This window comes from Python bivittatus, unplaced genomic scaffold (genome assembly GCF_059951505.1).
Source record: "Python bivittatus isolate LINGU-HERP-01145 unplaced genomic scaffold, Pbiv_v1 ctg000330_np1212, whole genome shotgun sequence".
NCBI lineage: Eukaryota > Metazoa > Chordata > Lepidosauria > Squamata > Pythonidae > Python > Python bivittatus.
Window position 1 is genome coordinate 10,747,988 of NW_028277058.1, and position 19,280 is coordinate 10,767,267.

The 19,280-nt window shown below is 37.3% G+C and overlaps 1 protein-coding gene across 9 annotated transcripts in view; it reads right to left on the reverse strand.

Annotated features, from left to right (window-relative positions):
- ST7 (suppression of tumorigenicity 7) overlaps positions 1–19,280 on the reverse strand; it is a 109,355-nt gene that overhangs the window by 69,771 nt on the left and 20,304 nt on the right. Inside the window, exon 1 of one of the 9 annotated variants that reach the window (XM_088141697.1) lies at positions 8,654–9,032. The exons of 6 other annotated variants lie outside the window; for them this stretch is intronic. In XM_088141697.1, coding sequence (XP_087997823.1) covers positions 8,654–8,675 — 22 coding nt within the window. In that variant the 5' untranslated portion in view covers positions 8,676–9,032. Of the gene's footprint in view, positions 1–3,746; positions 3,766–8,568; positions 8,588–8,653; positions 9,033–19,280 lie in introns of those variants that run through there. 2 more of the 9 variants (XM_088141700.1, XM_088141702.1) reach the window with 2 other exon arrangements.

Below are 19,280 nucleotides of genomic sequence, written 5' to 3' on the forward strand. Positions count from 1 at the left end.
ATGGAGCACCACAGAAGTTGAAGTAATCAATAAAATATTCTTGGTTAGTTGACACTACAATAGATATTAGCACTTATATTATTAGCAGTAATGTAATATTATCTCTCTACTTAACTGGAGCCACAGGATTATTGTGAGAATAAAAAATGGGAAAGGGAATCATGAATAGTACTTTGTCTGCATATTAAACAAAACATATTTAAAGTTGCTATATTTATAGAAATAATAGATACAGATTTTGATTAAAGCATTTCTGAAAAAGATTAAGTCAATTAAAATGCTAATAGTAAATTTAAATATCAATCTATCCCTAAATATAAATAATTATGCTCAATTTGCCTCTTAGGAATTATTTAAATCACACTATTGATTTACTGTTAAGTTAGTGAAGCTAGAATATCACGGACCTCTATATCTTTCCTGTAAGTTCAGATCTAAACAAAGAACTATCTAAGGTTTTGTATAGCTGCTTGCCTCAAAGCAAACAAATCACATAAATCTTATAAAAACTCGGTTCATTTTCCTTGGGGCCAAAAAAAGGCTAAACACTAAGGACAGCAGATACATGTAATAATCAGTTCTGTGCATTTCCCCCATATTTTTAAATGCTGTTAGAGATAGAGTAGCTTATGTTATCCTGTCCCCATTCCCCAAGTGTTCTGTAAGATTCTGGTAACTCTCCCTAGTTCATCTCACTGAACAGCAATATATCCAATTCAGTTAATCTCTCTAAAATATATAAAACAAAAATTTTCAGTATTTTGAAACAAAGAGCTAATAATATTGTTTCCTTTGTACTACAGATTTAAGAGAAAAAAACTGAGTGCAGCTTATAGATTATGCAGGTGACAAAGTCGGAATGAATAAAACTTTGCACGTCGGCCCAAGAATATCTGACTACATCTTTAATCCTTAAACAATGCCATTAAAAAGAAAAATACTGTACATGGGAGTGAAAAAGACCCCTTTGTAGATAGACTTAATGAATTTTAGGAGCATAAATGAACTAGTTATGCTTGTTTATTTACTTAAAAAAAAAAGAGATGCAAATGAAATGGAAATGCCTCATTTCCACAGTTGCTGAGAATAGCACAACAGCACATGCTGTCACACAGCTGGTATTCAAGTATACTGCTACCATCCAGCTGAATGGCTATCAGTATTAAGTGTTGGCCAGGCTAAAACAAAAGATCACCAAGCCATTCTTATTCTTCCCCCAAATTGGCAGTTCCAGTCTTTTAAATGCAGCTACTAATTTAGTCTGAAGCAATATACAATGCAGATCATATTGTGCAAAAGTCTATGGCGCTGGGCTCATGCCAGTAATTTTCTGCACAGATTGCCAATAGAGGATGGTTCCCAATTTCCAATGAGGAAGCCATCTGGGAAGAAGACAAAAATGTGAGGATGTATAATTGAGGGTTTCAGTTAAGAAAACAGGACATCTAAAGATTGTGGTGGAAAATAGAAAACCAAAAGCTGAAATACTGAATAGGCAGAGAAGCGCAAAGCAATATGATAGATTAGAGTTTGCATAAAAGCAAACTGGAATGCTTCAGCTTCATGTACATTATTATGTCATCGTCATGCTACTTTAATATGTATGCCCTAGAAATAGCAAGGCTATTCCAAATACCCAAGAAAAAACAACTCTATTGCATTGCCAAGAAACGGTGAGTAAAGGTCAAATTCATCCTTGCATTTTTAAAAATACATACTTATTCCATTATATATACATGAGATTCCTGTGCTCATGTATAGTCCTGGCTTGTTTCAATGGGAATTATGCAAGTGAACTCCATACTGATTTATAGCCAAAGCATGAAAAAACTTTGTCCAGAAATACCCATCATCTTTCCCAACTTTCTGAGACTGCATGCTTAATTCAATCTGTAGTTACTGTAAGAGGATGAGCATCAATGGATGGGTAAATGTAGTCTTAATACTGATGGGATTAACTAAGCAACTAGTAAACCATGATAGTAATTGTTTCCGATTAACCATATATGTATTAGTAGTTAGCAAACAATTGTGGAATCTTATCCAATGTTTCGCTCAAAGAGGCAAAGCGTGGGCTGAGGTTTAGGATCAATCTGTTGCTTTCTTAACCACGTTTACATTTCAAAAGATTTTCTGACATCCAACCTAAATTTTAGGAATTATGCATTTTCCCTTAAAGTACTTCTTCATGTATGTTATGAAATCCATTGGTTATTGTAGCAGCACTTTTACCATTCTTCAGCTGATAGTCTTTCAAATAAAATAAAATAACAATATGACAACAAGAAAAGATACAACACAAAGGGGAAAAAAAAAAATACAGTGAGGAAGGATGAGAAAAAGCCAGATCAGATATGGACAGGAATCTAATGTTCCTGGCCTTGCAACAGAGCTGATGAAGAGGCCCCACAATTTTCTATTTCTGTAGGTTACAGCCTGATTATCTTTCCTGAAACACGGGGATGACAACACAAGCTAATCCACTCCAGTAAATACGTTGCTGATACCTCATAGAAGCATATCCCATATATTCCTTATATTTTCATTCCATAATCAATTTGATATTACTGGCAAAAGCAGGACACTGAAATTACTAGATTTCACCCAATTATTCTTTGACACATGTTAAATTGTAATTCTATCCTCCAAAGTACTTTGCCATTCAGTATGGGCAGTTGTATCGCTAAAGCTAACCGTGGATGAATGAGGCTAATACTGAGATGAAAAATCATGGCTAAATAATAACCAAGCATAATTTCCATAGGTCTGGTACAAGCTTTTAAACCATACAGAAGTCTGTGCCTTCCCTTTGCCAGAAGATCTTGTCAGTGCTGAAAACTGGAAGGATTGACTGGTGTTTCACAGCAACTTTTAGTTCCTTATGTTTCACTGGCTTCACTTCTCAGTCTGGTTTACATTTCTAAATCAAAGGTGCACCAAGTGTTGCTCAAGGGCCATGCGTGTTTTGCACAGCAGAGCAACAGTAGCACTACTTTGGGAATGGGGCAGGATGTTTTTAAGTTGTATGTGTTAAGCCTCTGCAAGACTTCAAACTCCCATTCTTCCCTGAAAAGCAGGTTCAAATGTTTGGGAGTTGACCTGTGCTTGGGGCTCAACTTTATCAACTAGATCTAATGAGCACCTAGTTTGCCATATTAGAGTGCTTTGTAACTTGACATAATCTCACACTACACCCGTCGTATGCTCCTACTCCTTCTTTGTCTTACTTTTTATATATATACATTCAGTTTTTAATATCTTCTAGCTTTTTATAATACTTTTTAGATTTTCATTTTTACTCTTGATGTACGTATACAGTATTTTTAGAACCTTCATGCTTCTTTTTAATGACTGCACCCCACCCTGTAATAAAGATTTGATGACCCACTCTGGGGGCTGCCAAAGGTGTATCCTAGTGGGCTGGCTGACCCACAACCATACTGTGAGGCTTCTCTTGGCCAATATTAGACCTAGCAACAGACAGTGATTCAAGGATTTGATAAGTATGCTTATTGCAAGAATAGGAAAAAACTGTAAGAGAAGAAACCCAGCAACCGGCAACAGTACCACCCAAGAAAAGGGAAGATTTAATTTTGTGGTCTCTTTCCTCCATCTGTGTGGCATCATGGGCTTAGAATTTCACACTTTGGGTGGAAGGAATGCTTATATCTATGTAAGGTTCCTATAACAGAAGATTCCAGTCTCAGGGTGTTTGCTTCTGACCTTGTCAGATCTAGGTCTCATACCTGTTTTATGTAACTCTCATAAAACTCTCACAGGCCTGGCAGTAAGGCATACATGCCGAATACAGAGGTCCTTCAGGCTTTATCTTCTTTAGCTGCTGTTACTCTATGGACTTTGGGAGCAGAGGTCTGTAATGGTAGTTATTTAAAAGAAAACATCGTTTTTCATAATTTAAGGACATTGCGAAGTGTAGAAGAAATTATTAAATATTACATGTGGGGACATTTCTGCAATGTGGAAACAGTTGGTTGCATTCTGCTAATCAACTAAAAAGGGCATCCTCTAATAACTCATCCACCATATCCTTCTTGCCCTGGCTCAAGGATAGCCCATCTACCTTTTGCAAAGGAAGTATCCTCAGAGCAGAGCCTTGATCTTCTTACCAGCATGGTGCTGAGGCAGACTGAAGCTGGATGAAGGTAATCTGGCAAGAAAGTGGTGCTGTCCATGGGAAACCATAATAAAATCTCCTCTGAGAACAATTTAGTGCCCATGAAAAGTTCTTCAAAGGATGACAACCTGCTGAGTTCCCACTGACCTGTTGAAGGACTGCTTCCCCATGCAGCTTCTGAACTATGCACCTCAATGACCATTTTTGCTTTGGCTGTCAGAAAGAGCAAAACCTCACTCAACTTTTGTATTTGTTTAGTCTACGAAATATTGATCTTATGGAAGACCTTCCACAAGGTTATTTTCCACTGGTAAGTTCCAGGTAGAGAAATTGTGAAAATTTTGGCTACACTGACTGAGCACCAAATCGTATTTTGTAAGGCTAACATGAAGTTGCAGCAATCAAGAAATCTTATCCAATACCAGCATCAAGGAACTGCCACTTGGGGTAGACTCCCCAAAATCCCCACCAAATGTGCTTCAGAGACCCAGGCTTTCCAGTCAGTGAGTGCAAAGATGCAGTTTTTGTCCCCCATGCCAGAAACGCAAAGCTTACTGGCCTATGCAATCCATAGGGTATGTATCTGCCAACTCTTGCTAAGAAGTGAAAAAGCCCAGAGTCCTAAACAGGAGTGGGAATTCTGGAGAGCTCTAGCCAGGGATAAACTGATCCGCTTAACTTAGGTTGAGAAAAGGTGCCTCCTTCCTTGCCACACCCCACTTCCTTGCCTCGTCCCACTGTACTCTTGTCACCAACACCAAAGATGGTGTAGCAGGTTTCTGGAAAAAAAAGTGTCTGAAAGGCAAAAAAAGAAATCAATTTGAGGCAGTTCAGGAGATGGGGGTTGTCTCCAGTGATGTCTCATTTTCTGTCTTGCTGAGATCTCACCAGTTCACTATTTGCTTGTTTCTGACCGCAATTCAAAGCTGGTGATACTAACCTTTCAAGTTAGAAATGTCTTGGGACATGAACTTGCCAAATGCTATGAGGTTTCTCTGACATACTTCAGCAGGTAGCCAGGCTGGTCTTGGGAAAGCTAACTGGTAGCAAATAGGGAAGAACTGTTTCAGTAGAGATACCTCATCTATGAAATGCCGTCTCTAGGGATATTCATCTTGGACCAAATCTTTATCATTCCAGTCAAGACCAAAACATTTTTCCTGAACCCAAACTTGCATAATATTTGTTCAGTTCTTTTAATATTATCATCCAGATTGAGTTCCAGAATCAAGAATGTTCTAGGGCACTAGAATGTTGAAAGGAGCACAGGGATAGAAAGGAATGATGGCAGAGTAAGAGAAAGAAGAAAGGGTGGCACAGGAAATGGGTGACCTCATCTGCCTTTGGATCTGGCCCAAGCAACCAACTTAATGTGTTCCCTAATAGATTACCCCCAAGGAAATGCAACCCTCATCAGAAATTTTTTTTTTTTCAATGGCTAGCAATGATTTCTAAGATATCAAAAAGGAAACTTTTATCTGGAGGTATTGAAGAATTGAATTTTTCACATAGCTAAACCAGGTGCTCAAATTCCCATGTTTAATCATTGCTTCCTGAACTGTGCCATCTAAGATGGCAGTGTACTCTGACAGTAAACCATATTTATACAAAATGGAATCTACATTGTGAACTGATTTTTTTAATGAATGCAAAATATTAAAAACTTAGGCTACTTTTAAGGAAGAATCCTAACATGATATTTTTACACATTTTTACAATCCTATGCAGCTATTTGCCTGCTCATGCATAAGAGTGGACTATGATGGGCAAATGGGTTTGCATGTAAGCCTCTTTCCCATATCTTCATATATGATTGCTTAGAAAGGTATTTGTACAGATAGACTGAAGTTCTATAGAACATGTTTAGCTGAACGGACTTACTGCTCTGCATAAAGTAAGGAACCTGCCTAACTTTTATGGAGTTTAAGAAGCAATAGGGTAGAAGGACGATAGAAATATCTTTGAAGTCTCTATTCTAAACATAGCTCTGAGAGGAATTTAAAAGGATTTTAAACTACAACTAATGTTAAGAAGAAAGTAACTCTCACAATGTAATTAACTCTAGTGAAAAGTCTCTGTGAAACATATATGAAAGAAAAATTTCAGGAAAAAAATATTACTGAGTCAGATGGTAGTAGCCTTTTACTTCCTTACTCAAGATCTGAATATCTTCTAGTAGAAGACTCTCACTAATCCACAGTTCTTCCCTATTCCCTACTGTAAAAATGGATTTCCTCAAACTGCTGACAACAGATTTCCATGAACAGTTTTAGAAGAGTTGTATCGATGTTGATTGCCTTCTCAAAGCAAGATTGGAATCACCTATTCATTCAGCAGATTTCATCCTATTTTGAATAATAATTTCCATATGGATGATACAAAAGAGGAAATTTAGAAATAGCGTGGGAAAGAGAATTCAAAAATTGGACAGAATAGACAACCTGAAAATGCTTCTCATCAAAATCAGTAAGGTCAACATACGAATGGGGTTTAGTATCAGAAGCAAGGCTATTCAAGAAAAATGGAAAGATTTGGGCTAAAAAAAGATTAAGGCACTCGTGGCTTATCTCATAATGCAGACAGACAGACATCTGTTTGGAACACTTTTCAGAGTAACATACCACTGAAAAATGCCACTGAATCAGTATTGTATTCCCTTTAAATTGTGATTCATCACTTCCACATGGGGTGAACAGAACCTTGCATACCACAAACCTCAGGCTTTCAACACAGTTAAGTGCAAATGTATGGCTGCCTGAAGCTAATAGTATATAAAAAGGAAAATGAAAAGCCCTTGCAAACTCCCTCTGATCAGTTCTGATGCTGCTAATATCTGATTTGAAATGTGTCTAGAATTCAATAAAACAACATTTATCTCTGCCTAAGGTTACTCTATTTTCTGTTGGAGGAATTCTCAAGAACAATGATATTTTTTTTTTTGCTTTGTTGCTTTTAATAACAAAGAAAATACATTTTATAAAATAAATAGTTCTTAGTCTTGATTGCATCACATACTCTTTTAAAATAGAAAATTCATTAATCTGGATGTCATAGTAACAAAGGCTTGCCCAGCTGTTACCAGAACAGCAGCCAGTTAAGCAGCACACTGGTGACTCCACCAAATAGTTCAGTAAACAATGAGGAAACCCTTTATGCTGAGGACAATTTATTAGATATGTCTATTCCCCATTAGCCATAATTACAGCATATATTCTTAGTAAAAGGGTTGAAATAATACTCCAGCTTTCATTTCCTTTTCTTCTAGAACTGTTTATGAAGACCCTTACAAGTTACATTGCCCGGATATTTGAGGAAGTGCCATTTCACAAGATTAAAAGCATTTAGGGTTTTATTTCCAATATCAACTATTAAATGTATTTAAAAAAAACAAGCATCAACTTACATTAAATGATGAAGACATGAATGCAACATTTTTAGGGGAAGGGAAGCGAACTATAACAATGTACAGGCAATGATGCATTTCATTCTGCCTTGACCTTGAGCAGGCATTGTGTTACAAAGAGTGGGAAGCTAAATCAAAAGAACCAATTAACCCTTTGAAACCATAGGTTTTTAAGTGTCAGATTTCCTAAAATGTTATTGTTCTGAATGATCTATAATCTCTGTAATTTCTTCAGATTAACTAGAAAAGAAAATAAATGGCTTCCCATGTCATAACATTTACATCATGAGAGGTTAAGTATTTTTGTGCAGAATTACATAGTATCTAATGTTAGTATAATATATTATTTTGCTTTTTGTTAATAGCCTCATTGGCTATTAATCATCCTTGTCTCTTACATATGTGTGTTACCATCAATAATATTATTAGGAGTGAACACCCATCACAATCTTTTCTCACTTTAGGTAGCTCCCCAATAATTATTTAAGGAGGAAACAAATCCATCCAGTTTTCAAAGATGGGCTTCACCAGATGGAGCTTGTAAGTTTCTGTATGCCACAAATGAACAGCATTATCTTCCTCCTACTATATCTCAAATGCTTGTCCTTTGTACCCCATCATACCACTAAAGCAAGCTTTTGAGGCTTTAAAACAAAACATCCCCCCAAGAAATGCCTATTCTTTCACAGCAGCAAGCTACCACTCTTTTGTTAAATCAAATACATTCCAGTTTTCCAGCATATAATCTATCAATCTTTCTAACACCTTCGTTACTGCACCTTTATAAATGACTGTCACCTGCCACAATGCATATGTGTGAGAGAGTCTTGAAGAGACCCAGATATACACACACCTTCAAGAGCAATCATATTTTCTCCAAGTGGCCTGGATTCAGCATCACCATCAATTCTACGCTGCCTTGCAGCCAGTGTCAAAGACATGCATAGAGAGAGCTGGATGAAACCTTCACAGCATCCCCAGTCCCTTAACAAACTAGAACAACGCATTTTGTTGCTGCTGTTCAGCATACCAGATAGTCGTTGGCTGTGGATCGAAACCACAGAGCAAGTTCTGTTCCAAAACAGAAATACAAGTCAGGCAACACATTTACTTACATGACGACTCAGTGCCAAACATGGCTGGCTCCAGATGCTTGTATCTCAAAAGATGGGTTAAAAGGGAGAGAGATAGAGGGAATCTGTAAGAGAAGGGATGAGGCTGCTACACAGCAGGAATCATGAAGCCAGACAATGCAGTTCCCACAGCTATCCAACTGCCAGATTTTACGTTCTCCCAAGCTTCGCTCTACAGCCAGCCTTTCTTGCTGCCCTTAAAGCAAAAACGGTTCTTCGTAATAGCAACAGGAAGCTTTAAAAAATCAGGAGTATTTATTTTAAAAATCCAGAAGACAAGGAAGAGTCTGTGTCTCTTCTGTTGATGCAGTGAGGCAGAAATAGGTAGCAGACACTATATACTGCAATCCTCAGCCCCTGCTCTCAGTAAGACAATAGCATAGCTTATGCATACACTGGATGACGTCAGAATACTGCAAAGACTGACTGCTGTTAATCACAGGCTCAGAGGGAGACTGAATAGAGCACCGCAATTCAAATGGGAATTCTTTTGTCACAAAATACAGAAGACAAAGAACCACATATATTTTGCATCCTTGCAGAGAGAGAAAGGAAGAAAGACGACCCACTATATAGAGGACATTGCCGCTGGTGAATTTCAAACATATTTGTTCTGCTACAGCAAGTGCTTCTTGCAAGTAAAATGCATTCACCGCATTATTAAAACCAAAAATGTTTAGTTCTAAATGATGTTCAATAAATGTCTTGAAGCTGATTGCTTTTTATCAAGAACAGGAAAAGTAATAACCCGAGGCCTATTATTTACTCAGACCCCAAGCTAACAAATTATCAACTAAACTATCTATAAAAAGATATTTATCTATTTACTCTAAGTGTATCTGTGCACCTCAATAGTCTAACTGTATCTATTTACACTAAGTGTATGCATGCAGGTTTAATATTGACTGGGGGGTGTTCAACTGAAAGCCCACTGACTGAATATGGCCTCAAGCCAATTTTGTCTAATGGCCTCACAAAGGCACAGAGAATCTGTATCCCTCCAGATGTTCCTAAGAAATCCTAGCACACCCTTGCTAAATTGACCAATGATGAAGAATGCTAAGAGCTGTAGTTCAGAAACATGCTTTGCAACTGTGAAGCCTGTTTTATTTTGCACACATTACAACTGGCTATTCTGCCTTAGAGAAAATAGAGGTAACCATATTTGCCTTATATAGCTTCTTCTACTTCTCCTTCCCCAAACAGACTGTGGCTTATTCGTTTCCTCTCCTATTCTTGCTCCAGTTGCTCTCTGAACAGCTAAAAACAGGGCTGTGTATTCCTGTCTTTTGCTGCTGCCGGCCTGCCTTTCCTTCACTTCTTGGTGTGTATCTAGTACAAAATTGATGCTAATACTCCCTCCCCCACTGTTAACTGACTGTTAATTCTCTTATTAAATTATCGTGTGCACTTGAGCAAAATATTTACAGTTTGTCCCCTTCCATTATACAGGGACACTCAAATACAAATAACTGACTATACAAATACCAATAAACTGAATTTGATCTGGGATTCATTAATAACATGGCAGATTGTACAATGGCTCACAGAAAACTATTACAGTTGCACTTAGTTTTGTTCTTTCTTCATCAAACTATCATAATAAAAAATAAAGAAAACTTAGAAGAAACCTTTAAGTAAGAAGAGGGATGCCTTTTCTTCATTGTGACTTTGCACATTCGAAATGAGACTGTCATGACTCCAGGTCATTAGTAGCTGAATCAGTACTTTGCAGTAGCGGGATCAATTTGGAGTAGAGGAGGAAAAGTACATATAGAATCCTTTCACTAGTGTTATCTTAGCTGGAGAAAGCATCAAAACCAATCTATGATTCGGTAACGTCCTGCTGTAATATTAGAATTACCTAAACTTTGTGGATAAAACCCATCGTATTTGCTTGGATGCAACAGTCAAGAGAATCCAATAATGTACTGTTTGTTACCAAAATTAAACCTGACAATACTATAAGAAGCATGAGGCTGTCTATACATGTGTCTTACCTCTTTTGGCTTTGGACAAGCAGGTTCAGAAAGCTGTGGAAGGTGCTACAGTATTTCACCAAAAGTCAAGATGACTGCGACAGGACAAGTAGTGTATGAAAATAACCCTGTCTCCACTTAAATTGTAATCCCACTCAGCTTTCATAAGGTTGACAGTTGGTTCCCAGACAAGGAATACACTTCCCCTTGTCTCAAACAGGTTCTTTCTGAAGACAAATGTTTACCTTAGTAAATAGGTAAAAGGAGAGATTCCATACAACTCCTCCCTTTCCAAGTGGAAAACTTTTGTTCTTTTGAAAACTGGAGGCAGTTGTCCAGCAGGGGAAGAAAAAGTTGTCTACAAAGATGGTGGAAAGGACAAAGAGAAAGCTGAGATTCTTCACCAACCTCTGATTAAAACTGGAATTTACAGGAAGAATTTTTTGGATAAAAAATTCACACCAAAGTAAGTGTTCCATGAGTCATCAGTTCTCCAGAGGAACAGGAAAGCTAAAAAAATGTGCTAAGTTTGGTGGTTTTTTTGGTCTGGTTATTTAAGACTAATTTTTTGGACTCTGGTAAGTATTGTCTCTATATAGGCTTAGTCTTTGTGTGTTTTATGCAATTTGGCACCTTTTTCACATCACAAGTTACTTTTAAATAGCAGCAGGTCAGCAACATCTTGGTATCTGCTCTTATCTTATGCATTTTTCTACTGGAGGTTTTCTAAGCTGCTATCTGAGCAGCCTCATATTTTTATTTCCTCCATGTAAGAGGAAGGACTGTGGCTTACATTCCTGTCTCTCCCATTATCTTCTTTTTCCTTATTTGGTCCTTTAACCAGGAGTAGGGAGTGTGAGGATGGCAGAGAAAGGAAATGGTAATGTGGACAGCTGAAGGAGATGTGAAAGGAAGAGACAAGTTGAAAAATGGAGGAAAGAAGAGCTGAGGAGTGAAGAGAGAAAGAATGAGCACGAGAAACCCGGGGTAGCAAAGAAGAGTTAGCATAAGTCATCTGCACTTCTGTAGCCTAGCAGACATCAGCTGACTGGCACAAGCAGTCAACAGTGTCCAGCAGAAGACTAGCAACTTTGGGAGAACCTAACAGCGCCTAAGATGGCACACCAAGTACTAAACAGGGTGAAGCCAGAATGGGCCAGAGATAGCAGGTCCCAGAAAGCCCAGGATAAGACAAAAACTATTGTGCCACAACCACTACAATAGGCAAGGTAGAACCACAGTAATCAGTCAACTGATGTCACATAGGTTACGGGCAGTCTGAGCTGGAGAGGACTGAATAAAATCTAAGCATAATTTTATTGGAAATTTTACTGGAAATAAGCAAATCTGGAGGGAATTCGCTTTTCTTTTTAAAACAGGATATATGGTAAGAAATACTGACACCCATCATGGAGCTATCTCACAATTTTTAGCAGATAAATATATGCACGCATACTCCTTTATATGATGCTTTCGTCAATTTAAAATCAGCTTTTGACTCCATCTCTACAGAAAGAGTCTGGTGGAAGCTGTTTCGTTCATCCACAGATTGGTGGTTACTATGCTTAATTAGAAAGTTGCATGGAAACGGTTACGCAAGTTAGATGTGGTAGATGTGGCCACCTCATTGCAGATATGTCAGTTCAGGAAGGAGTAAAGCAGGGCTATATTCTGGGCCCTCTTCTTTTCAGTATCTATGCAAAATCAGTGGTTGCTACTTTAATCAAAGCAGAATTCCACACCCCTAAAATTAACAACCGACAGCTGGCTGCAGTTCTCTATGCTGATAATGCAGCCATTCTGTCCCTAACTCAGAAGCATATAGCTCTCAGCAGATTACTGTAAGGAGGAAAGGCTCACAATAAACTATTCTAAAACCAAAATCATGGTTTTCTCAAAGGAATTTAAATATTGCAAATGTCAGATAATTAAAAAGACCAGGTTTTATCCTTAGCATAATATTCCAACCCTCTGGTGTGAACAAATTAAATCTATTTCTGATAAGGCCAATAACAGCACTAAGGCCCGTGGTTTCTTTCACACCATAAAAGCAAGAACGTATCTCTGAGAGTACTGTCTGAAGCCAAGTTCATCTCCCAGATGTTATATGGCTCTTAGGTATGTGCATATTATAACTTAAAGCCCTTTGATATTATTAAATCCAGATTCCCAGTGCTATTTTGAGTACCTTGCTGAATTTTGAACACAGTACTTCAATTAGAAATTTAGGATCCGCATATGCTGGCTCTACTTTAGGCTCAAGTTTCACTTCTCAAGCAGTTCCATAGCTGCCATGAACCTTCTTGGTAACTCCACTTTTTTTGGAAAGCCAGAACTCAGAAACAGTGTGACTTCTCATGCAGAGCCCTCTGACCATGGGGCTATCAAGCTGCAATCCAGCAGCAGGTGTTCGACAAAGCTCTTGTTGTATGTCAGTTAGAGAAGGGAAAATTAGGCAATCAATACTGGCAGGATATAAACAGGAAACCCTTCAAGCCAGCAAATAACATAATCGATATAAATTGTACAAGGCCCTGTAGAACTTTTTCCTCAGCCTACTTTAATGTCTTGCCCTCTGAGGTATCAGAAGAAAGGTAAACAGTGACCCTTTTGCAGTGTGGACCTGCGCATGACCTGGAGGAATTTGAGATTCTAGCCCACTGTTCCTTCAATGTCCTTTCTACAGCAACTTGCATCCTACCCTTGTAACACTGCTTGGTAGCAGTAATTCCATTTGTTCTCAGGACCAGGATCTCACACTGTATGTTTTCTTTTTCTGCTATCAGAGAATTTAGCATAATATCTATCCCTTTTAAATTTTGTGGTGTTTTATGCTGTGCTTACATTTTTATCAGATGTCTAGAGTTATTTGATTAAGAAGAATGGCCAAATATATTTGCTAAAATAAAAACATAATGTTAAAAAATTATTTCAGCTGATATTGCTTTATGCAGAAAATTACTCTAATTTTACACAATTTTAATGCTTTCTGCACTGTTTTATGTTTTTAGTTATGCTTCAGTTGCCACTGATCACAATGTATATACATATGGGTGTGCACACATACTCAGTAATAGTAATATGTTAGCATTTTATTCATAAAGTACTTTCATAATCTAGATAATTAGTTTTAAGTATTTAGATTTTCAGTATTTTACTACAGTGGGGCAAAAAAGTATTTAGTCAGCCACCAATTGTGCAAGTTCTCCCACTTAAAAAGATGAGAGAGGCCTGTAATTTTCATTATAGGTATACCTCAACTATGAGAGACAAAATGAGAAAAAAAATCCAGATCATGGTGGAAAATAAGTATTTAGTCACCTACAAACAAGCAAGATGTCTGGCTCTCACAGACCTGTAACTACTTCTTTAAGAGGCTCCTCTGTCTTCCACTCGTTACCTGTAGTAATGGCACCTGTTTGACCTTGTTATCAGTATAAAAGTCACCTGTCCACAACCTCAAACAGTCACACTCCAAACTCCACTATGGCCAAGACCAAAGAGCTGTTGAAGGACACCAGAAACAAAATTGTAGACCTGCACCAGGCTGGGAAGACTGGATCTGCAATAGGCAAGCAGCTTGGTGTGAAGAAATCAACTGTGGGAGCAATAATTAGAAAATGGAAGACATACAAGACCACTGATAATCTCCCTCGATCTGGGGCTCCAAGCAAAATCTCACCCCAAGGGGTCAAAATGATCACAAGAACGGTGAGCAAAAATCCCAGAACCACATGGGGGGACCTAGTGAATGACCTGCAGAGAGCTGGGACCAAAGTAACAAAGGCTACCATCAGTAACACACTATGCCGCCAGGGACTCAAATCCTGCAGTGCCAGACGTGTCCCCCTGCTTAAGCCACTACATGTCCGGGCCCGTCTGAAGTTTGCTAGAGAGCATTTGGATGATCCAGAAGAGGATTGGGAGAATGTCATATGGTCAGATGAAACCAAAGTAGAATGTTTTGGTCTCAACTCATCGTGTTTGGAGGAGAGAGAATGCTGAGTTGCATCCAAAGAACACCATACCTACTGTGAAGCATGGGGGTGGAAACATCATGCTTTGGGGCTGTTTTTCTGCAAAGGGACCAGGACGACTGATCCGTGGAAAGGAAAGAATGAATGGGGCCATGTATCATGAGATTTTGAGCGAACATCTCCTTCCATCAGCAAGGGCATTGAAGATGAAACGTGGCTGGGTCTTTCAGCATGACAATGATCCCAAACACACTGCCCGGGCAACGAAGGAGTGGCTTCGTAAGAAGCATTTCAAGGTCCTGGAGTGGCCTAGCCAGTCTCCAGATCTCAACCCCATGGAAAACCTTTGGAGGGAGTTGAAAGTCTGTGTTGCCCAGCGACAGCCCCAAAACATCATTGCTCTAGAGGAGATCTGCATGGAGGAATGGGCCAAAATACCAGCAACAGTGTGTGAAAACCTTGTGAAGACTTACAGAAATCGTTTGACCTCTGTCATTGCCAACAAAGGATATATAACAAAGCATTGAGATGAACTTTTGATATTGACCAAATACTTATTTTCCACCATGATTTGCAAATAAATTCTTTAAAAATCAGACAATTTGATTTTCTGGATTTTTTTCCCCCATTTTGTCTCTCATAGTTGAGGTATACCTATGATGAAAATTACAGGCCTCTCTCATCTTTTTAAGTGGGAGAACTTGCACAATTGGTGGCTGACTAAATACTTTTTTGCCCCACTGTATTTGTATTTATAGTATTTGGCAGACTACACTGTTTTATTCACTTCTATTTATATTCTAGAAAATGTTTATATATTTTAATGTAAGTCTTGTAATTTCTTAAAAAATATATATAAAAGGCTGGCCAATGACTAATACAGTTATTACTACTAAAATTTAGAACCATAAGAGTATAGAACTGTAAATGAATGGAGGTTAATATACAGAATATTAACAGAGGTTAATATACAGAAAGCAAAAGGAAAATAGCTCCTTGGAGAAAAGCAAAACTCTTTACATTTGATATATTTATTTTTGTAATAAAATCCTATTTGAAGGGAATTGTTCAACCTTCTGACTGATTCTGTCACCAACTTCCAAAGGGAACCCACATGTAATTACTTAAAAGTTAAAAATTAAATTCCACATGCTCTTTTTTTTAAAAATAAGAGTTTGATTCTATTTTTTCTGAGTGAACTGTCTCCCTACAAAGTTAGGATAGGCTGATTTCCCCAACCACATCTTTTAATGCTACTGGCCCAGGATGTGACAGTACAGAAGTTCTTTTTTTCTTTTACTTATCACTAAGAACCTCTCTCTATCATCCAGGAGTTGAGGGAAGGACACTAAGTGTATTCTTAGTGTATATGTAAGTGTATACACTTAGTGTATTCTTGCAGAAGATAGTGAGAACTACCAAGCAGCTATACCAAGGCAAGAGGTATAAACCGAAAGTTTTTCTTTTTTTCCTTTTTTTTAAGGTGCTTATAAATACCTGAATAACAAATCTAGATCTATTCAGATCAGGTTGTTTCAGAGATAGCTTTGGCCACTATTAATAATTTTTGCTAGGATATAGGAAGTTATGGTATCATTCTTGACAGTCTGGTAGGAATAAGTCTTGAGATTACCCTGCTATATTGAGTTCTTTTCTGCAAGATTAGTTTCACGATATAGTTCTTAGATACTTTTAATTCCTTGAATCGCACAAGTTCCCATTTTTGCCCCTTTGCCATTAGGTTTTGGGATCTGTCCAGAGATTTGGGAGATGTTATAATCATACAAATGATATGCTATACAACAAAAATGTGCTAGCAATCTGAAACTGAGGCAATACAGAAATATTATTCATAGGGGATAGGTGAATTCTGCCAGTGTAGGTTTCAGCTTGTTCTTAACAGAGTAGCCTTCCCCTTGAAAAATAACGTTCATGCTTTGGGAATTCTCCTGGAATCAGAGTATTTCAGCTCTGATTTTTCCTAGGTGGTCACGCCTAACAAAAATGATCCATGCTGTTCTTTTATCTACGTGCAGCCTGCTCTGAAGAGTCTTTGGCAGATTCAGTTAGTCCAGAATGCAACACCAGGAACGTCCATTTTACAGAATGGAAATACTTATGAGCAAAATCCAAAGCCATGGCTTTTTAAAATTAATTAATAAAAACGTGGGACTTTATTGAACAGAAAATAATTTCCTATATCTTTACATGTATAGATACTAGATGAATCATATTTTTTTTTAAAGCACAACTAAGCACCTTCACCATGCACAGCTGATTGTTTACTCACTCTTAAGAAATATGTAAACATAGGATGGATAAAGCAGTTCAATTGCATAAAAACTGTCTTGCAAAATTGTTTTGCAAAAATGTAGAAAACCGTTATAGTGCCTATGTTCTGATCCACAATATGAATTAAATTAGTTTGTTTAAAGTGTGGCCCAGATTCAATTCTGCCCATTGGTAATGATCAATGAATTCAAGTTTTTAAGTTTATATATTGTTTCTTACCAGAATCTAGTTAAGATTTTAATAATAAGAACAGAAGGGTGCTGTCTTACCTACAGTATATATACACTGCTAATCTTTATGAAAAATGTTGATGTGAAATCATAATTCAAACAAATAGGAAAGAATACAAGAAGAACAAAACTCATACAACCGATCAACTTATAGCTTAATGAGAGAGCATTTGCACTGTGTGCAGAAGATCCCAGATTCAATTCCTGGCATCTCCTGGTAGGCCAAATAGTTGTTCTCTAGACAACTTTCAGATAGATGAAATCGTAGTCTACAGTATCTCAATACAGGACAGCTTTCTCAGCGGCTGCACAGACACAATTAAGTTTTAATGACAATATCCTTGTATATGTAGCATGGTACTCGTAATTCTTCTTATACAATGTAAATATCAAAGGGAGTTTGTTTCTTTCGTTTACAACACTGCAAGCATGAATTTAAATATAAGCATTAAGATGGTTAATAAAACCTTGAAAGTAAATAGTTCAGATACTGTATCTCTCTCCTCTGAGCAGTTCTAGGCTGAGAATCCTAAAACACGCTAATAATACTTATGAGTAGAGGTAAGGGATTTCATTCAAAATAAGTGGGAAAAGAGCATTAAAATGGAAGAGGAAGAATTTTAAACATTATATTCTCCAACATCAAAATGCTTCAACAGCCGTTGCAAAGTCTCTTCTCTTAGGGGTGCCATCTTCCAAAAAGTAAGATAATGGATTGTCATTTTTTTTTTCCTCCCATAGATCAAGATGACTAAGATTGTTCCTATATGCCTGGAAACAGGTTACATTAAGCCATGCAGGATAGACTGCATTTGCAGAGGAAGAAGATTTTATACATCTTAAAGAACCATTATACATTTTGCGTGGTGTTATTCTTATTTGGTATGTTAACCTTGACACAATACAAGAGATCAACTGAGCTCTAATCCTCTGCAACCCCAAGGTGATGTTACACAATGTAGTTCAACTCTTTTTATACCTGGTATGGCAAATGAAATGACTTCCTGGCCCTGCTGATGGAAAAACTATGATTCATTAAATTACAATTGTTTGTTTGGGCGCTCTGCTAGGCCAAAGTATCTGCATTTTTGAACCATGACATGACTTGGTCTTTGCATTTTCAGAGCTTGGGGGAGCAACCATTTTCTGTGTTCCTGAAGACTGGAAGTAATCTTCTAATATTAAAAATACTTAACAATGATTCCGCACTCCATCTACAACTCCATTTAGGAATGACACTGAATTACTGCAAGCCTTGTGGCTTAAATATCTGCTTCTTCTGCTTTTTTGTTAACATCTAAACTGATAAAGAATTTAGTGGAACTTAAAAGCTTGCTGTCATTTGGCATTGCTTAGTTCTAATTAAAACATTACCAAGTTATGTATTTTGTATTCCCTTACCTCTCTAAAACATGATTGTGAATGCTTTTTATTTCTCTTCCACCATGGCTTTCAAAAGCTTTTCTCAGCCATTTTTAATCTAGATCTATGCTAGGAGAGTTTCTTAAGCTCTGGAAACATTTTTGCTAAACCCATTTTTGCTGAATTCATGGTGGAGCTCTTTATAGTTTTCTAATACATGCCAATTCTTTTACCGCTGGCAAATAAATTTCTAACATATTCCAGTTCAAAAATAAGTTAGTCTACCAAAAATTTATTTTGGAATATTCTGAGAGGTAGGAAAATATTGAAATGTATAAAATCAACTTTACAGAACTGTATTACAAAATACTTGTATTATACTTGTGTTTGAAGGAAAATATATTTATAATAACATCTCCAAGTCAATTTTCCTTGTCAAACAATAGAGACAGCTAGCCTCCATGCACAAGTTACCCATTCTTTTTAAATAATATTACTGAATCAAAGATTTCTCTTGTAGTTTTTCTAAACAAAACAAACGGCAACCAATTGGCTGGGATAATTTCTTTGGAAAACATGGACTTAAATGCATAGAAACATCTGATATCACCAGACAGAAAGTCAGTCTGAGGGCAGGGGATAAACAAAATAAGCAACTTGTTACACAGACTTCATTAAACAATTTATCATGCTATGAATTTTAATTTTAATCCATTTAGAAAATTAAAACATTCTTAACTGCTATGTTGAAAATGCTGTTTTTACCTGG